This window comes from Kogia breviceps, chromosome 1, assembly GCF_026419965.1.
Source record: "Kogia breviceps isolate mKogBre1 chromosome 1, mKogBre1 haplotype 1, whole genome shotgun sequence".
Lineage (NCBI taxonomy): Eukaryota > Metazoa > Chordata > Mammalia > Artiodactyla > Physeteridae > Kogia > Kogia breviceps.
The window spans coordinates 151239252-151257134 of record NC_081310.1 but is presented as its reverse complement, the minus strand read 5'-3'; the positions used below and the strand labels follow the sequence as shown (position 1 = coordinate 151257134).

Below are 17883 nucleotides of genomic sequence, written 5' to 3'. Positions count from 1 at the left end.
TGCAGTGTTATGAGGAGAGCAATGATATTAACTGTTTTAGGTATTAATAGATCAATGTAGGTGCTGTATTAAGGATAAACTAGGGACAAGGGAGAAGCAGAATTCAGTTAGGAGGCATTATAGCAATCCAGGAGAAAGATAATCATAGCTTGGATGGGGTGTAGTTAAGTAACAATAGATTTGGTGAGAAGGGACCAGAATCTTGACATATTCTCAAGATAGGATTGACTTATTGATGGATTTAATATGAAATGCAAGAAAAAGAAAGGAGAGGGCAGACAGCAGAAGCAAGAACTACAATCCTGCAGCCTGTGGAACAAAAACCACATTCACAGAAAGATAGACAAGATGAAAAGGCAGAGGGCTATGTACCAGATGAAGGAACAACATAAAACCCCAGAGAGGGCTTCCCTGGTGGTGCAGTTGTTGAGAATCCGCCTGCCGATGCAGGGGACACGGGTTCGTGCCCCGGTCCGGGAAGATCCCACATACCGCGGAGCAGCTGGGCCCGTGAGCCATGGCCGCTTAGCCTGTGCATCTGGAGCCTGTGCTCCGCAACGGAAGAGGCCACAACAGTGAGAGGCCCGCGTATCACACACACACAAAAAAAACCCAAAGAAAAATTAAATGAAGTGGAGATAGGCAACCTTCCAGAAAAAGAATTCAGAATAATGATAGTGAAGATGATCCAGGACCTTGGAAAAAGAATGGAGGCAAAGATCAAGAAGATGTAAGAAGTGTTTAACAAAGACTTAGAAGAATTAAAGAACAAACAAACAGAGATGAACAATACAATAACTGAAATGAAAACTATACTAGAAGGAATCAATAGCAGAAAAACTGAGGCAGAAGAATGGATAAGTGACCTGGAAGACAGAATGGTGGAATTCACTGGTGTGGAACAGAATAAAGAAAAAAGAACGAAAAGCAATGAAGACAGCCTAAGAGACCTCTGGGACAACATTAAATGCAACAACATTCACATTATAGGGGTCCCAGAAGGAGAAGAGAGAGAGAAAGGACTGAGAAAGTATTTGAAGAGATTGTAGTCAAAACCTCACAAACATGGGAAAGGAAATAGTCACCCAAGTCCAGGAAGCACAGACAGTCCCATACAGGATAAACCCAAGGAGAAACACATTGAGACACATAGTAATCAAATTGGAAAAAGTTAAAGACAAAGAAAAATTATTGAAAGCAGCAAGGGAAAAAAGACAAATAACATACAAGGGAACTCCTATAAGGTTAACAGCTGACTTCTCAGCAGAAACTCTACAAGCCAGAAGGGAGAGGCATGATATATTTAAAGTGATGAAAGGGCAGAACCTACAACCAAGATTACTCTACCCAGCAAGGATCTCATCCAGATTCAATGGGGAAATCAAAAGCTTTACAGACAAGCAAAAGCTAAGAGAATTCAGCAGCAACAAACCAGCTCTACAACAAACGCTAAAGGAACTTCTCTAAGTGAGAAACACAAGAGAAGAAAAGGACCTAAAAAACAAACCCCAAACAATTTTAAAAACTGGTCATAGGAACATACATATCGATAATTACCTTAAACGTGAATGGATTAAATGCTCCAACCAAAAGACACAGGCTTGCTAAATGGATACGAAAATAAGACCCATCTATATGCTGTGTACAAGAGACTACTTCAGATCTAGGGACACATCCAGACTGAAAGTGAGGAGATGGAAAAAGATATTCTATGCAAATGAAAATCAAAAGAAAGCTGGGGTAGCAATACTCGTATCAGATAAAATAGACTTTAAAATAAAGAATGTTAGAAGAGACAAGGAAGAACACTACATAATGATCAAGGGATCAATCCAAGAAGAAGATATAACAATTATAAATATATATGTACCTAACATAGGAGCACTTCAATACATAAGGCAATTGCTAACAACTATAAAAGAGGAAATTGACAGTAATAAAATAATAGTGGGGGCATTAACACCTCACTTACACCAATGGACAGATCTTCCAAAATGAAAATAAATAAGGAAACAGAAGCTTTAAATGACACAAGAGACCAGATAGATTTAATTAATATTTATAGGACATTCCATTCAAAAACAGCAGATTACACTTTCTTCTCAAGTGTGCATGGAACATTCTCCAGGATAGATCACATCTTGGGTCACAAATCAAGCCACAGTAAATTTAAGAAAATTGAAATCCTGTCAAGCATCTTTTCTGGCCATAATGCTATGAGATTAGAAATGAATTACAGAGGAAAATATGTAAAAAACACAGAAACATGGAGGCTAAACAATACATTACTAAATAACCAAGAGATCACTGAAGAAATCAAAGAGGAAATCAAAAAATACCTGGAGACAAATGACAATGAAAACACGATGATCCAAAACCTATGGGATGCAGCAAAAGCAGTTCTCAGAGGGAAGTTTATAGCTATACAAGCCTACCTCAAGAAACAAGAAAAATCTCAATCTAACCCTATACCTAAAGGAACTAGACAAAGAAGAACAAACAAAACCCAAAGTTAGCAGAAGGAAAGAAATCATAAAGATCAGAGCAGAAATAAATGAAATAGAAACAAAGAAAAGAATAGCAAAGATCAATAAAACTAAAAGCTGGTTCTTTGAGAAGATAAACAAAATTGATAAACCATTAGCCAGACTCATCAAGAAAAAGAGGGAGAGGACTCAAATCAATAAAATTAGAAATGAAAAAGGAGAAATTACAACAGACACTGCAGAAATACAAAGCATCTTATGTGACTACTACAAGCAACTATATGCCAATAAAATGGACAATGTGGAAGAAATGGACAAATTCTTAGAAAGATATAACCTTCCAAGACTGAACCAGGAAGAAATAGAAAATATGAACAGACCAATCACAAGTAACGAAATTGAAACTGTGATTAAAAATATTCCAATAAACAGAAGTCCAGGACCATATGGCTTCACAGGTGAATTCTATCAAACATTTAGAGAAGAGCTAACACACATCCTTCTCAAACTCTTACAAAAAACTGCAGAGGAAGGAACACTCCCAAACTCATTCCATGAGGCCACCATCACCCTGATACCAAAACCAGAGAAAGATACTACAAAAAAAGAAAGTTACAGACGAATATCACTGATGAATATAGATGCAAAAATCCTCAACAAAATACTAGCAAACAGAATTCAACAACACATTAAAAGGATCATACACCATGATCAAGTGGGATTTATCCCAGGGATGCAAGGATTCTTCAGTATACACAAATCAATAAATGTGATACACCATATTAACAAATTGAAGAATAAAAACCATATGATCATCTCAATAGATGCAGAAAAAGCTTCTGACAAAATTCAACACCCATTTATGATAAAAACTCTCCAGAAAGTGGGCATAGAGGGAATCTACTTCAACATAATAAAGCCCATGTACAAGAAACCTACAGCAAACATCATTATCAATGGTGAAAAACTGAAAGCATTTCCTCTAAGATCAGGAATAAGACAAGGATATCCACTCTTACTACTATTATTCAACATAGTTTTGGAAGTCCTCACCACAGCAATCAGAGAAGAAAAAGAGATAAAAAGAATACAAATTGGAAAAGAAGAAGTAAAACTGTCACTGTTTGCAGATGACATGATACTATACATAGAGAATCCTAAAGATGCCACCAGAAAACTACTAGAGCTAATCAATGAATTTGGTAAAGTTGCAGGATACAAAATTAATGCACAAAAATCTCTTGCATTCCTCTACATTGATGATGAAAAATGTGAAAGAGAAATTAAGGAAGCACTCCCATTTACCACTGCAACAAAAAGAATAAAATACCTAGGAATAAACCTACCTAGGGAGACAAAAGACCTGTATGCAGAAAACTATAAGACACTGATGAAATAAATTAAAGATGATACCAACAGATGGAGAGGTATACCATGTTCTTGGACTGGAAGAATCAATATTGTGAAAATGACTATACTACCCAAAGCAATCTACAGATTCAATGCAATCCCCATCAAATTACCAATGACATTTTTTACGGAACTAGAACAAAAAATCTTAAAATTTGTATGGAGACACAAAAGACCCCGAATAGCCAAAGCAGTCTTGAGGGAAAAAAATGGAGCTGGAGGAATCAGACTCCCTGACTTCAGACTACACTGCAAAGCTACAGTAATCAAGACAATATGGTACTGGCACAAATCCAGAAACATAGATCAATGGAACAGGATAGAAATCCCAGAGACAAACCCACACACCTATGGTCAACTAATCTATAACAAAGGAGGCAAGGATATACAATGGAGAAAAGACAGTCTCTTCAATAAGTGGTGCTCAGAAAACTGGACAGCTATATGTAAAAGAATGAAATTAGAACACTCCCTAACACCATACACAAAAATAAACTCAAAATGGATTAGAGACCTAAATGTAAGATGGACACTATAAAACTCTTAGAGGAAAACATAGGAAGAACACTCTTTGACATAAATCACAGCAAGATCTTTTTTGATCCACCTCCTAGAGTAATGGAAATAAAAACAAAAATAAACAAATGGGACCTAATGAAACTTAAAAGCTTTGGCACCACAAAGGAAATCATAAACAAGATGAAAAGACAACCCTCAGAGTGGGAGAAAATATTTGCACACAAATCAATGGACAAAGGAGTAATCTCCAAAATATATAAACAGCTTATGCAGCTCAATATTAAAAAAACAAACAATCCAATCCAAAAATAGGCAGAAGACTTAAATAGACACTTCTCCAAAGAAGACCTACAGATGGCCAAGAAGCACATGAAAAGCGGCTCAACATCACTAATTATTAGAGAAATGCAAATCAAAAGTACAGGGCTTCCCTGGTGGCGCAGTGGTTGAGAATCCGCCTGCCGATGCAGGAGACACGGGTTCGTGCCCTGGTCCGGGAAGATCCCACATGCCGTGGAGCAACTAAGCCCGTGAGCCATGGCCGCTAGGCCTGCGCGTCCGGAGCCTGTGCTCCGCAACGGGAGAGGCCACAACAGTGAGAGGCCCGCATACCGCAAAAAAAAAAAAAAAGTACAATGAGGTATCATCTCATACCACTTAGAATGGGCATCATCAGAAAATCTACAAACAACAAGTGCTGGAGAGGGTGTGGAGAAAAGGGAACCCTCTTGCACTGTTGGTGGGAATGTAACTTGATACAGCCACTATGGAGAACAGTATGGAGGTTCCTTAAAAAACTAAAAATAGAATTACAGTATGATCCAGCAATCCCACTATTGGGCATATACCCAGAGAAAACCATAATTCAAAAAGGCACCTGCACCCCAATGTTCATTGCAGCACTATTTACAATATCCAGGTCATGGAAGCAACCTAAATGCCCATCAACAGGCGAATGGATAAAGAAGATGTGGTACATATATACAATGGAATATTACTCAGCCATAAAAAAGAACGAAATTGGATCATTTGTTGAGACCTGGATGGATGTAGAGACTGTCATACAGAGTGAAGTAAGTCAGATAGAGAAAAACAAATATCGTATATTAATGCATATATGTGGAATCTAGAAAAATGGTACAAATGAATTGGTTTGCAGGGGAGAAATTGAGACACAGATGTAGAGGACAAATATATGGACACCAAAGGGGAAAACGGCAGGGGTGTGGTGGTGAGGGTGTGTTGAATTGTGCGATTGAGATTGACATATATACACTGATGTGTATAAAATTGATGACTAATAAGGACCAGCTGTATAAAAAAATAAATAAAATTCAAAAATTAAAAAAAAAAGAATGACCTGAGGCTCTTGTTAAGTGTATCACTTTCTAGCCCTTCCCCTTAAAGTATAATATAGTGGGTTTGGGGAAAAAAAAAAAAAAAAGGAAAAGGAAAAAAAGACAAATATTACTGGTGTGTTATGTTGTCATTTTAATTCAGTTCAAAATGTTGTCTAATTTCCCTTGCGATTTCTTCTTTGATCAGTAGTTATTTATAAGTGTTTTGTTTAGTTTCATAATGTTTGGAGAATTCCAGGATTTTATTTTTGATTTCTAATTTAATTTTGGGGGGTTAGAAAACATATTTTATATGATTTAATCCTTCTAAATTTACTGAGACTTGTTTTATGGATCAGGGTAGATAGGGTTTATCTCTTAAATATTTCATGAACACTTAAAAGGAATCCATATTTTGCTGTTGTGTGGAGTAATTGCCAGTTACATTAAGTTAGTTGATAATATGGTCCAAGTCTTCTATATTCTTACTGATTTTATGTCTACTTGTTTTATCAATTACTGACAGAAAGATGTTCAGTTCTCCAACTATAATTGTGAATCTATTCCTTCTTCCAGTTTTATATTTTTACTTCATGTAAATTGAAGCTATATTATTAAGGGCATGATCATTTAGGTTTGTATGTCCTCTTGATGAATTGAATTTCTGGCAATACCTCTTGATTTAGAAGCTACTTTGTCTGACTTTAGTGTAACCATCCCAGCTTTCTTTTCATTAGAATTAATAAGGTATATCACTTTCCATCCTTTTACTTTCAGTGTGTCTGTCTTTATATTCTAAAGGTGTTCATTTCAGATAGCATTTAGTTGGTCTTGATTTTTAAATGAAATCTGAAAATTGCTGCCTTTTAATTAAATTAAATTAATTAAATTAATTAATTTATATTAATTTATTTGTTTGCACCAGGTCTTAGTTGCAGCAGTTGGGTTCCTGAGTTGTGGCAGGGTGGCTTCTTAGTTGCAGCTCGCTGGCTCCTTAGTTGTGGCATGCACACTCTTAGTTGTGGCATACATATGGGATCTATTTCCCTGGCCAGGAATCGAACCAGGGCCCCCTGCATTGGGAGCACAGTCTTAACCACTGCACCACCAGGGAAGTCCCTGAAAATTGCCTCCTTTTAATTGGTGCATTTGAATCATTAATACTTATTGTAATTATTGATATGGTTGGATTTAAATCTATTATTTTTATTTGTACTTATTTTCTATTTGTCCTGTTAGTTTTCTTTTCCGTCTTTTTTTTTTTTTTATCTATTCTTAGTATTTACATGTGTTTATTCCATTTAACTTTCTCTATTAGTATTTTTAACTCAATACATTCTTCCTTCAAACAAAATTATACTACTTAGCTAATAGTATAAGGAGCTTTTTACAGTAAAATTTTATTTCCCCCTCCCAGTCTTGTATGCTGTTGTCAAATGTTGCACTTTATTTTGTTATAAACTCCACAATAAACTGTTATTATTTTTGCCTTAAACAGTCAATTATTATGTAAAGAGGTTTTTTTAAATAAGGAAAATGTATTTTTATTCATTGGCATTTATTATTTCCTGTACTTTTCATTTCTTTGTGTAGATTAAAAATGATTATTTTCCTTCTGCCTGAGGGCTTTTTTTTTGCGGTATGTGGGCCTCTCACTGTTGTGGCCTCTCCTATTGTGGAGCACAGGCTCCGGATGCACAGGCTCAGCAGCTATGGCTCACGGGCCTAGCCACTCCATGGCACATGGGATCTTCCCGGACCAGGACATGAGCCTGTGTCCCCTGCATTGGGAGGTGGACTCTCAACCACTGTGCCACCAGGGAAGCCCTGAGGGCTTCTTTTAATATTTCTTGTAGTGCTGCTCTGACAGTTATGAATTCTCTCAACTTTGTATGCTTGAAAAAAGTCTTAATTCCCATTAGTTTTTGAAAGTAGTTTTGCTGGATGTAGAATTCCAGATTGATAGTTTCTTCCTTCATACTTTAAGGTTGTTTTTCCACTGTCTTATTGCTTACATCTTTTTTAATAATAAATCTGTTGTAATTCTTATCTTTGCTGCTCTATATGTAATTTGTCATTTTCTCTTGAGCATTTAAGGTTTTTTATTTACTGCTAGTTTAAGCAATCTGATTCTGATGAGCCTTGGTATGGCTTACTTCAAATTTCTAATACTTGAAGTTCATTAAACTTCTTAGGTCCATGTCTTTATAGTTTTCTTCAAATTTGGAAAACTTACAGCCATTGTTTTTTCAACATTCTTTTCTTTCTCTTTATTTGTCTTCTCTCCTTCTGAGACTCCAATTTCTCATGTATTAGGCTCCACTACAGCACAATACCCTTCTGGGGACTCTAATCAATGCCACATGTGTTTCTCTCTGATTGGTGGAAATATGAACTATTCCCAAATCTGTGTGAGATCTAAAAATTTCCCCACCTTTTTCTTTTGGTGTTTCTTTCTCTGGCCTTGGGTAGTTTCCTCAAATGCATACATTAGCCAAGTCTTCACACGAAGACATGAGGGCAACTCTTTGGAAATCTCCAGAATGTACTCCTAGGGGATCTCTCCTTGCTGCTACTTTGTACTGGACATTCTAGCCTTCTTGGCCTTCCTGAACTTCCTACTCTGTCCCATTAGCTCAAGGAGAATGCTGGGCTCAGTTTGGAATCCCTCTCCTTGTTCAGTAAACTGAGCTTACCTCATTTCCTTCTCTCAGGAATCACTCTTCTATACTGCCTGATGTCCAAAGTCTGAAAAATATTGCTTCATATATTCTGTCCTATTTTTTAGTTGTTTAGGGTGAAATGGTAAATCTGATTTACCATTTACCAGTAAACTGGAAGTGGAAGTTTACTGCTTTTGTTTTTCTATGACCAAGAAGATCCTCTGTTCTTAATATAAGCAAACATTCCTTAACTCTGTCTTTAGGTGATAAAATTGATTGCTTCATACATAAAACTTCTAGCCTAAAGACAGATCTATGTGTTTGGTATTCTAATAAAGGACCATGTGAATAAAAAATCAACTTACTTTATTTTGTCCTGATAACCCAAATCTTGATGGTTAAGCAATGTTTCCAGAAGGCTCAAAGTCAAATATAATCCGTGTTTCCCACATATAGCCCTCACCTGCAAATAAGAAAAGATTTAAAATTTCAATATAATGAAATTAAGATTTGAATTTCCCTCCTATAATTAGAACTTATATAATTTGGACAAAGAATTAATAACCAGGAGTGCATTATACCATTAAGATATCATTTAGGACAAGAATGTCCAACTAATGTGTATCACCAGCAAATTTTTAGTTGCTTGACACAAAGGTATAGTTCATTACTCAGAAGCCACTGAACTTTGAAATGCTGATCTTACATTTTTGTCAGCCATGGAATGGGTGGTCCAGAACTAGAAATTATACACACTTATTATATAAGTAAATTACAAAGTATTTTTGTACAATTTATTTGATTTACCAAAGAAGCTTGTTGTATTAGTAAGGTTACTATCACTATCTGTATTTTATATATGAGGAAACCAAGGCTTAGAGAGATTAAGTGACCTTCTCAATGTCACATGGTTAATAAATGATGAAACTTAGTCTAGAAACCAGGTGCTCAATTAATGTTTGTGGGATGGATGAATGAAGGGTCACTGCAGTTCCCCAAGTACTTAATATTTTCTGAGTCCAGCTGACAAACCAGTTCAGTTCTGAAGTTGCTGGGTGGGTGATACTTAGATTCAAACATGTCAAGCTTTTAGGGTTGTGATAGTATGTGTTCTGTGTTTAGCATAATGTTTAAACATAGAGACTTAAGAATAAAACATGACTAATTTTGAATACCAGATATGCTGCCTGTGATTTCAGGAAGTTACTGAACCTTTTTATTCCCAATTACTTCATCTACTAAGTAAAATCAGTATTTTCTACTCCTCAAGAGAAAATAAGCAGTTAGAATAATGCTTGGATTTTAGTAGGCATTTGATTAATATTTGTTGAAATGAAGAAAAGGAAAGGAGGGAAAAGGAAGAAGAAGGGGTATAGAGGAAAGAGAGAAGAGGGAAGGGAAGGAAAGGAAAGAAAAGCGAGCAAGAGAACAAGAAAGAGAGGAAGAGAGAAAAAAGAAGGAAGGGAGGAGTAAAGGAAGGAAGAAAGGGGCAAAGAAAAGAAAAGGAATGTCTAATTCAGTGTTTGGAAAAATTGTAGCTACTATTATTATTTTTAGAGGAATTTCCATACAATGTATTAAGCATGTCTTTATTCTGATGCTTTGACATCATGCGGCCTTGCTGACCCTGGAGAGACTGTCTCTCCCCCAGGGCTAGCCAATTCCTAGAGATAGTGAAGGACTGGCTTGCAAGTGTGTCTTTCATCTGCAAACCAACTACTTCTTTTATTGAGGCTCTCACACTTGGGTCATTATTTCCATGTCCTAATTACTCAAGGGCCAAGTGCTAGGCAACTAGGAATGGCCCTTATGTCTCAGAGCCCACTGAAATTATTCAAACTAGCCAATCCTAAACCTTCTTACTCTTGTCTCACCCATCCCACAATAAAGGCTCTTGCCCACATTTTCCCTCATCCTCTCTGCCTCTTAACCTCCTGGTGTTTCTCCACGTGGCCTGTGCAGTGTGCCATTCCCCTCCTCTTGGGAACTGAGTAACAAACTGTCTTTTCAATGGCAATCACCTCCTGATCTGTTGGTCTGACGGTACTTGAATAATATAACCTAGATTTGAATACAGTGACAAAAAGCTAATCTTCATTTGTCTTTATGCAAGGAAACAGCCAATCTGGGTTAGAAACTTGCACATGTTACTTACTAGTTGTAGAAGAGTATGTCAGGAAAGGAAAAAGATCTATTTAAAACATGAATAAAATGAATAATAGTTTGCCAGAAGAAAAAGGGGTTGAGTATAATTCCAGGCAGAAGAAAAGCATGTATAAATGATGGGTGAGAAAGAGCATGGTGCTTTTTATAAATTGCATGTATTTTGGCATAATTCACCCTACTATAGTTTTATACCCCTTTTCACTGGGCAGTATATATCTGTTCATGAGAGCTTCTCTAAAAGACAGTGGTTTACTGAGGGCTGGAATTGCGTATCCTTCATTTTCCTATCACCATCCCTAGCAGAGTGTTGAAAAATAGTTATTGAATAAATGAATACATAGGTAAATTAGGAATGAATGAATGAGTCGAAGGTCCTAAAGAGTGTAATGTGTATGGGCATAGGTTGGAAAAAAATAAATTGAGAGAGGTAGAAATTAGTCAGATTATGCCATTTTACTCAATAAATAAAAATCGACTTATCCTCATGATTAGAGCATATTAGTGTATTTTTAAGCATCAATATTAAGAGGTTATTCTAAAAACAGTTTATTTACTTCTGGCAACATTGAATTTTGCTCCAGGCTAAATGAACAGCAGATTAGAAATAGTACATCAGGGTTCCTAGAAGCAGATTGATTGATAGCTGCTAAGAACTGACTGCTGACAGTTGTGGAAGATCCTGGCAATTTAGTTTTATCTAGGATTATTTAAAAAATCCATATTCATTAGGATGTCCCTTGTTCAATAAGAAAATGTTTGGCTATGTATAGTTTCTTATGTTCAATAACAACATTTAAAAAATCAAATGTAAATAAAATATTTATGTTTTTTAGGAAATGACATGTAAAATAAATATTCATTTCCTCAAAATGCTCCTTGAGAGAGTGATGCACAGATGCTCTCTCAACTTCCTCCCTTCCCATTTATGGTTCCATGTGCATTTTACCCCATCACTCTACTTAAATTGTGTTTACCAAGTCATTAGTAACCTCCGCAGTTTCAAATTTAATGAATACTTTTCAGTCTTGATTACAGATGATCTCTTTGCAGGATGTGACATGGCTGATCATGCCATACTTCCATAAATCTATTCTCTTGGCTTTCTTGACCACTGCCATATTTCTTTTAATAATTTTTAGTCTCCTTTCTTGGCTTGTCTTCATCTACCTACTCCTTAACAATGGGTGTCCTCCTCAACCTTCCCTTCTCACTTTCCGTTATGTCCTTGAGTAATCCTAATTACTCCCAAGGGTTAAACTCCATACTGAAGACCCTTAAATCATTTAGCTTTAAGCTCTCAACCTACATCAACATGTTCAAAACTGAACTCATCATCCTTTCCTGTACCTCCCCAACTACTGATTTTCTGTTTCCTATCTCAGAGAACGGTACCACCACCTACCAAGCTGCCAAGGCCAGAACCTTGGGAGTCATTTTTGACTCTTCTGAATTCAGGACCTACGTCTAATTAAGTCATCAAGACCTACTTTTCTATCTCCTTAATATCGCCATCCCTCCTGCTACTACCCTGGTCTAAACCCTCATAATTTCTTGCTTGAATTCCTGGAACAGCCTTTTAAAGGTTCTCTCTGCCTCTAATTCTCCACATTCTATTAGAGTGCTCTTTTCAAATTTCAAATTTGATCATTTCATTCACTTGTTTAATATCCTTCGATGATTCCACTGGGGCTTTAGGATAAAGTTCACACTTCTTAGAAAGACCCTTCAAAATCAGGTTCCTCCTTTCTATTCTAACAACAACTTGAGCAGCATCTCCCACCGTCCCCAGCCACCATGTATTTACTGTGTTCTGCCTATATGAAATGGCTTACAGTTCCCTGAATTAGCCATGTTCTCTCTTACTTCAGTGACATTTCACATTGCACCTTTTACCTAGAATACCTTTCCCGTCCCTTCCTCTGCTCTCCCCCAGTTCTTTGCCAAATTCACACGTCCTCTAAGATTCAGTATTTGCATCATCTCCTCTGGAGTTTTTGGGTGAGGCTAGGTTGGTGTTCCTTCTCTGTGTTCAAACTTACTGCCATCACTGCATTTTACATATAGAATTGTATCATGTTTAAAACATTACCTTTTCCCTGAGCTTCTGGAGAACTCTGGAATTGAAATCATAATAGTTTGTTGTCCTTAGTGTCTTATCACACAGAACACATTGAGTGATTAATATGTTGAATGTAAGAATAAACATGCCATATTGTTCAGAAATATGGCTATTTATTTGGAAAAAGGGAATGATTTGAAGCTAGTAGAAACCATTTATCATTTTAGGGCAGAGTGTACTGATATAGAAACAGCTAAGTACAAAAAAGGAGCCTGGCAAACTGCAGAAGAATGTCTTACAGTTCTGGTCACTTGGTAAACTAGTGTCGTAGCTGTAGTCTTGCCGTGGGAGTGAACCTCACATTCGCAAGCCCCAGTTCCCTAAGTAAAGAGACTCCCTCTTGATGATAATGAGGGAGTTGCATGAAGATGAAGCAAGAGTAATTAGAGGTAGAGCAACCTGTGTTCTAGCAGCTCCTCCTGGCGGGAAGGTCTGCGAGTAGTTTGGGAGGTCTTTGTGAGGTAGAGCAGAAAGAGGATGAAAGAATATGGATTATGTATAAAAGTGTTAAACTGAGCCTGCATGCTTGGAAACTGTTTAGGTTCTACAGACTATTCACTCTACACCTGACTTGAATAATGGTCAGGGAAGTTAATAAATAAATGTATGTGGATCCATGTTGCCTCAGGAATTCTTCCTGAACCATCATTGTGTCAAAAATGTGACAGAGGAACAGAATGATTGAGTCCACAGAATGAGGATGACAGATATTAGATATGTTTTTATACTCTTCTTTGAGAATGGCGGCAATGCCATTGATTCGAGTGACAAGACCCATAGATCACCCTTCAAAACTGCATTTATTTATCTGAGAAGAGGCAGATGATCTCTGAACCGTCTGAAATATTGGCTGTGAGGATGTGCTCTTTTTTCCCTCTGGGCACAGGGTGCATAAATTTCGTGAGAAACTTAAGGAGGTCTGTGAAACCCTTCCAACTCAGATGGCCTTCCCCAGTCTCCTCTGAAGTCCTATGTCCAGGAACAAGTATGTTGGGGTGCAATCGCTGCTGCTTGCTGTGTCCAGTGTCTGTTGGGCCTCAATTTGTCTCATGTTCTGGGGAAACAGAATTCTATTTGCCATGCCTCCCAGAACTGTAATATACTTTGAATGAGTTCCAGATGTCTTAAGAGATGCCAGATGGCTCATGAGAGGCAGACCAGCTTCAAGGAAAATGTGCCCTATTTCCTTGGATATGAACCGTAAATTTAAACTTTCAGGGCCAGCTCAGGGTGGAGGACATTCAGGGCCCGCTCTGATAGCTAGCATTCAATGTGGCTATCACTTGACGCTGGGAAAGGTCCTCCTTCCTTAGGCTATTTTGCAGTGATAATTTCACCAAATACAGATTTTTTTTTTAATGTAAGGAAGGGAAACCTATGTACTGAGTGCCTCATATATCAGACAGTATACTAAGTACCTTTACATACCTATCTTGCTTAATCCTCACAATAGACACAGGAGGTAAGATATTTAGAACCCAGTTTTTCCAGATCGAAAATCTGAGGCTCAAAGAGTTTCAGTTATTTTATTTTGATTTTCAAGTCATTTATGTACCATTCCACCAAGGCATCTGAGAACATTCAAGCTTCACTGATGTTGTTATGTATTTTACAATCTAATAAGAAATGGTTCCTTCTTAGTCAATTTTCACTGATCTTCTCAATAACATAATAAATACCATTTATGATGTGTGGAATCTCCTGTAGTGTTGTCTCCCTCTTCTAGTGAAACAGGCTTGCATGTTTAATATTCATGTATACAATATACATGCACACACACATGTACACACTATCATGTACTTTGCCTGTGCATGGTTAGTTGACTGTATAAATGAAAGCACAGAGAAAGCTACTTCTGTCCTAGAATAAGAATCCACTTTCAGCATGTTGTGTCCTTGCTTCCTTAGTAAACATCACTTGTTCTTCTGAATTCTCTGACTCTCTCAATTCTTAACCCCTGTTTATCTGGATGAAAGGCATTTTCCAATCTTTCCTATAGGATTTTTTTTTTGTTTTGGGGGTCTGTAAATTCCAATTCCTTACACTCCTCTGGAATTCTAACTCCTGTATCTTGGACTCCTTCCAAATAAATCCTTCCAGATATATTCTGCCTATTGGAGTTCCAATTGTGTCTCAATTTCCAGTATTCTTCTGTATTTTGAATCCTGGCTCTGCCTCTTGTTGGCTGTGGTCCTTGAGAGATTCAGTTGGCTTCTCTGAGACTCCATTGTTGTTGTTGTTGTTTTTCATTTATTAAATGGGCATTATAACATCTACCTAGATCTTGTACTTATTTGTAAGTGTTAAATGAGTTAATGTAAGTAGAGCATTTAGTGCGGTGTTTGGCACTGTAGGAAGAACTCAGTAAAGCTTGGCAGTGAAAGTTGTTGTGAATGGAATTGCAGTAACAGTGGTCATTATCCAAGGTAACCTCATGACTGGAGTTTGTCTGGCTAAAGACAACACATGAGTTAATATGGTTCTGGATCCTCTTTCATGAAACATATCTCCACTGTTAACTAATGCTCCCAAACAGCATGCTAATCTGTGCCAGCAATAAATCACATCAGTCCCTACAATTTGGTGTCCCTAAGGAACAGAGTACCACTTGCTGACCTCACTGGGAGCTGGTAGGGGGTGTGAGAAATGAACACTTGGCCTTAGAAAAATATTTGTTTTCCATTGTGAAAGATTATTTGGTATTGTCATATTGTCTATTGTTAGTGTAAAACATAGCCCAGTGTGTAATTCCTGGACCAATTCTGCACATTTAACAATTCCTTTTCTCTCTTGTTTTTCTTCTCTTGGGCACAGAAAACAAACAATTGTGAAATGTAATCCACAGGCAGAACACAGATCATAACTGTGCCTTCTATTTTTTTAATTTGAATTTGTATTTTAGTGCCTTCTAATCACTTTTAAATTTCTATTATACAAGATATTGCTTGATTTCCAAAGGGATGGCCAATTTATCATATAAGGGATTAGATGTAAAAACAGGAAGAGGAAATCTTTTACTGTAAACATTCTGATTTCTTTAGCACATCACTTTCCTCCTGGTTGATTGAAATTTGGGAAATGATTATTAGACTTACACAATAAATATTGAACTTACATTATATAAATGCTCCTAGAACCTATATAGTATATATGCACTCCTACTTTCAAAGCTAGCCAGTTATGTATCTCAGTATGTATTATTCTTAGTGAATAATATAACTGTGCCTTCTTAGTATAAACCTAGTGCCCTGAGGTAGCCTTCTAGAGATGACTGAGTCTGAAATCTAATTTTGGTTACCTTGGGTGGGGACAGGTAGCCAGAGAATGAGCGATCTTCTTTTCGAAAACTCAGGTTGAGATTCTCCATGTTGAGTTTGCCCTTGGTTGCCCTTAGTGCCGTCTTCAAGATCTCCAACAGGTGGTGGTTCACTTCTGACTGGAAGTTGGAGTCTTGAGGGGCAGTACTGCTTGGAGAGGCAGGAGAAAGGCTGTGAAAAGATGATCCACTCAAAGCTGTATGGCTGATTCACTTTGCTCTACAGCAGCAACTAACACAGCACTGTAAAGCAATTATATTCCAATGAAGATGTGAAAAAAAAAATGGTTCTGAAGAACCTAGGGGCAGCACAGGAATAAAGATGCAGACGTAGAGGGGTGGGATAGGGAGGGTGGGAGGGAGATGCAAGAGGGAGGGGATATGGGGATATATGTATATGTATAGCTGATTCACTTTGTTCTACAGCAGAAACTAACACACCATTGTAAAGCAATTATACCCCAATAAAAATGTGAACAAAAAAAAAAGCTGCTGTGTGTTTTCACACCACACCTCTCACCCCAATATATACTGTGGAATGAGAGGACCCGCCTAGTAAGGGCTTCTAAATCTGGGTAACCTCGTCATGGGACTACATGTGGAGATTGCATAGATTAACTAAAGTCTGTTCCACTCTAGTGAGTCCCACAGTCTGTTCTCCCAGAGATACCAACCAGCTGAACTAGAATATAGACCAAAACTTGTAATCCACTAACTCTTTTTTTCCAGGTTAGAAAAACTTAGAAGTGACCATAGTAGTTTACTTTTCCTGCTTGATCTTACTTTTCTTAAGCCCAGATAATTATTGGTACCAAATCAAATTTCCAAACTGTCCATTGCCACAAGCAAAGCAAAGGAAAGCAAAGCAAAGCAAAGCAAAGCAGATCCTACCAGATCCCTGTAACCAGGGAATCTATATAGAAGGAAATCTTGAACCAGGTGAACTTCCTGCATTATCCTCGACTCTGCTCTTTGTATCTGGAAAACCCAGAAAATGTTTGGGAACAATTATTTACTTACCGTCTGGCATGCAAATGTAAGGAGTTATTAAAATAGTGTATCTAACTGACTATTGTTACTTTAAATAACTGGCAAGAAACAACAGGGTGATGAAATGTTATAGTCATTTATTTTGTGAAACTAGTTTGAGATGTTTACTCATTTAACATTCAAATGTATGTGTCCTCCCAGATCCAAGCTGCACTATCTTCTCCACAGTGAAGCTTTTCCTTATTTCCACTCCCTCAATGTAAGTGCCACTTCCCTAGAGGGACATTCCATGACATCCCCCAACCTCCACTCATGTAAATCAGTTTCCTTTCAGTGGTGTGCCGGTAAATCTTTAACGACTAGCTCTCCAAGATAAAGCCCTAACCTGTAGCACTACTAATTTTCACGGTGCTAATACTCCCACCATGGCTGATTTCAAGCTGCCAATATGATGTCCCTGAATGAGGAACTGGAAGCTGAGGCTCACTGGCGGCCCTCCTGTTGCTCCAGAACCCCCTGATTGAGAGACTCTTTTATAGTTCTTTGTTCTTTTCCTTAATAAGTCTCCCTCAAGTTGCAATTGCTTCCTTATTCTTTTAGCTGTTGTTTCCTGTCTGACCTCCTCCCTAGTAGACTGCTCCATAAGACGTGGGCTGAGTCTGTTTTGCTCCTATATCCTGTGGATCTTGTACAGATTGGCTTTACCAATCTGATGTATCTGTCTCAGATTTGAATCAGAAGTTTTCCTTCCTCTTTCCTTTTCTTGCAACATCGGTTCCTGGGGGTAGGAATTCGCAAGGTTTTGGCCTTCGGCTCAGCACACGGAGTACTGAATGGGCGGGTGTTATATGGAACCCATTTACTACAGCTGGTGGAT

At 37.6% G+C, this 17883-nt stretch overlaps 1 protein-coding gene across 1 annotated transcript in view; it reads right to left on the bottom strand.

Moving 5' to 3' along the window:
* C1H1orf87 (chromosome 1 C1orf87 homolog) overlaps positions 1 to 17883 on the bottom strand; it is a 94870-nt gene that overhangs the window by 37920 nt on the left and 39067 nt on the right. The window contains 2 exon segments of the mRNA XM_059077800.1: positions 8781 to 8878; positions 15999 to 16164. Of these exon segments, the coding sequence (XP_058933783.1) occupies positions 8781 to 8878; positions 15999 to 16164 (264 nt within the window).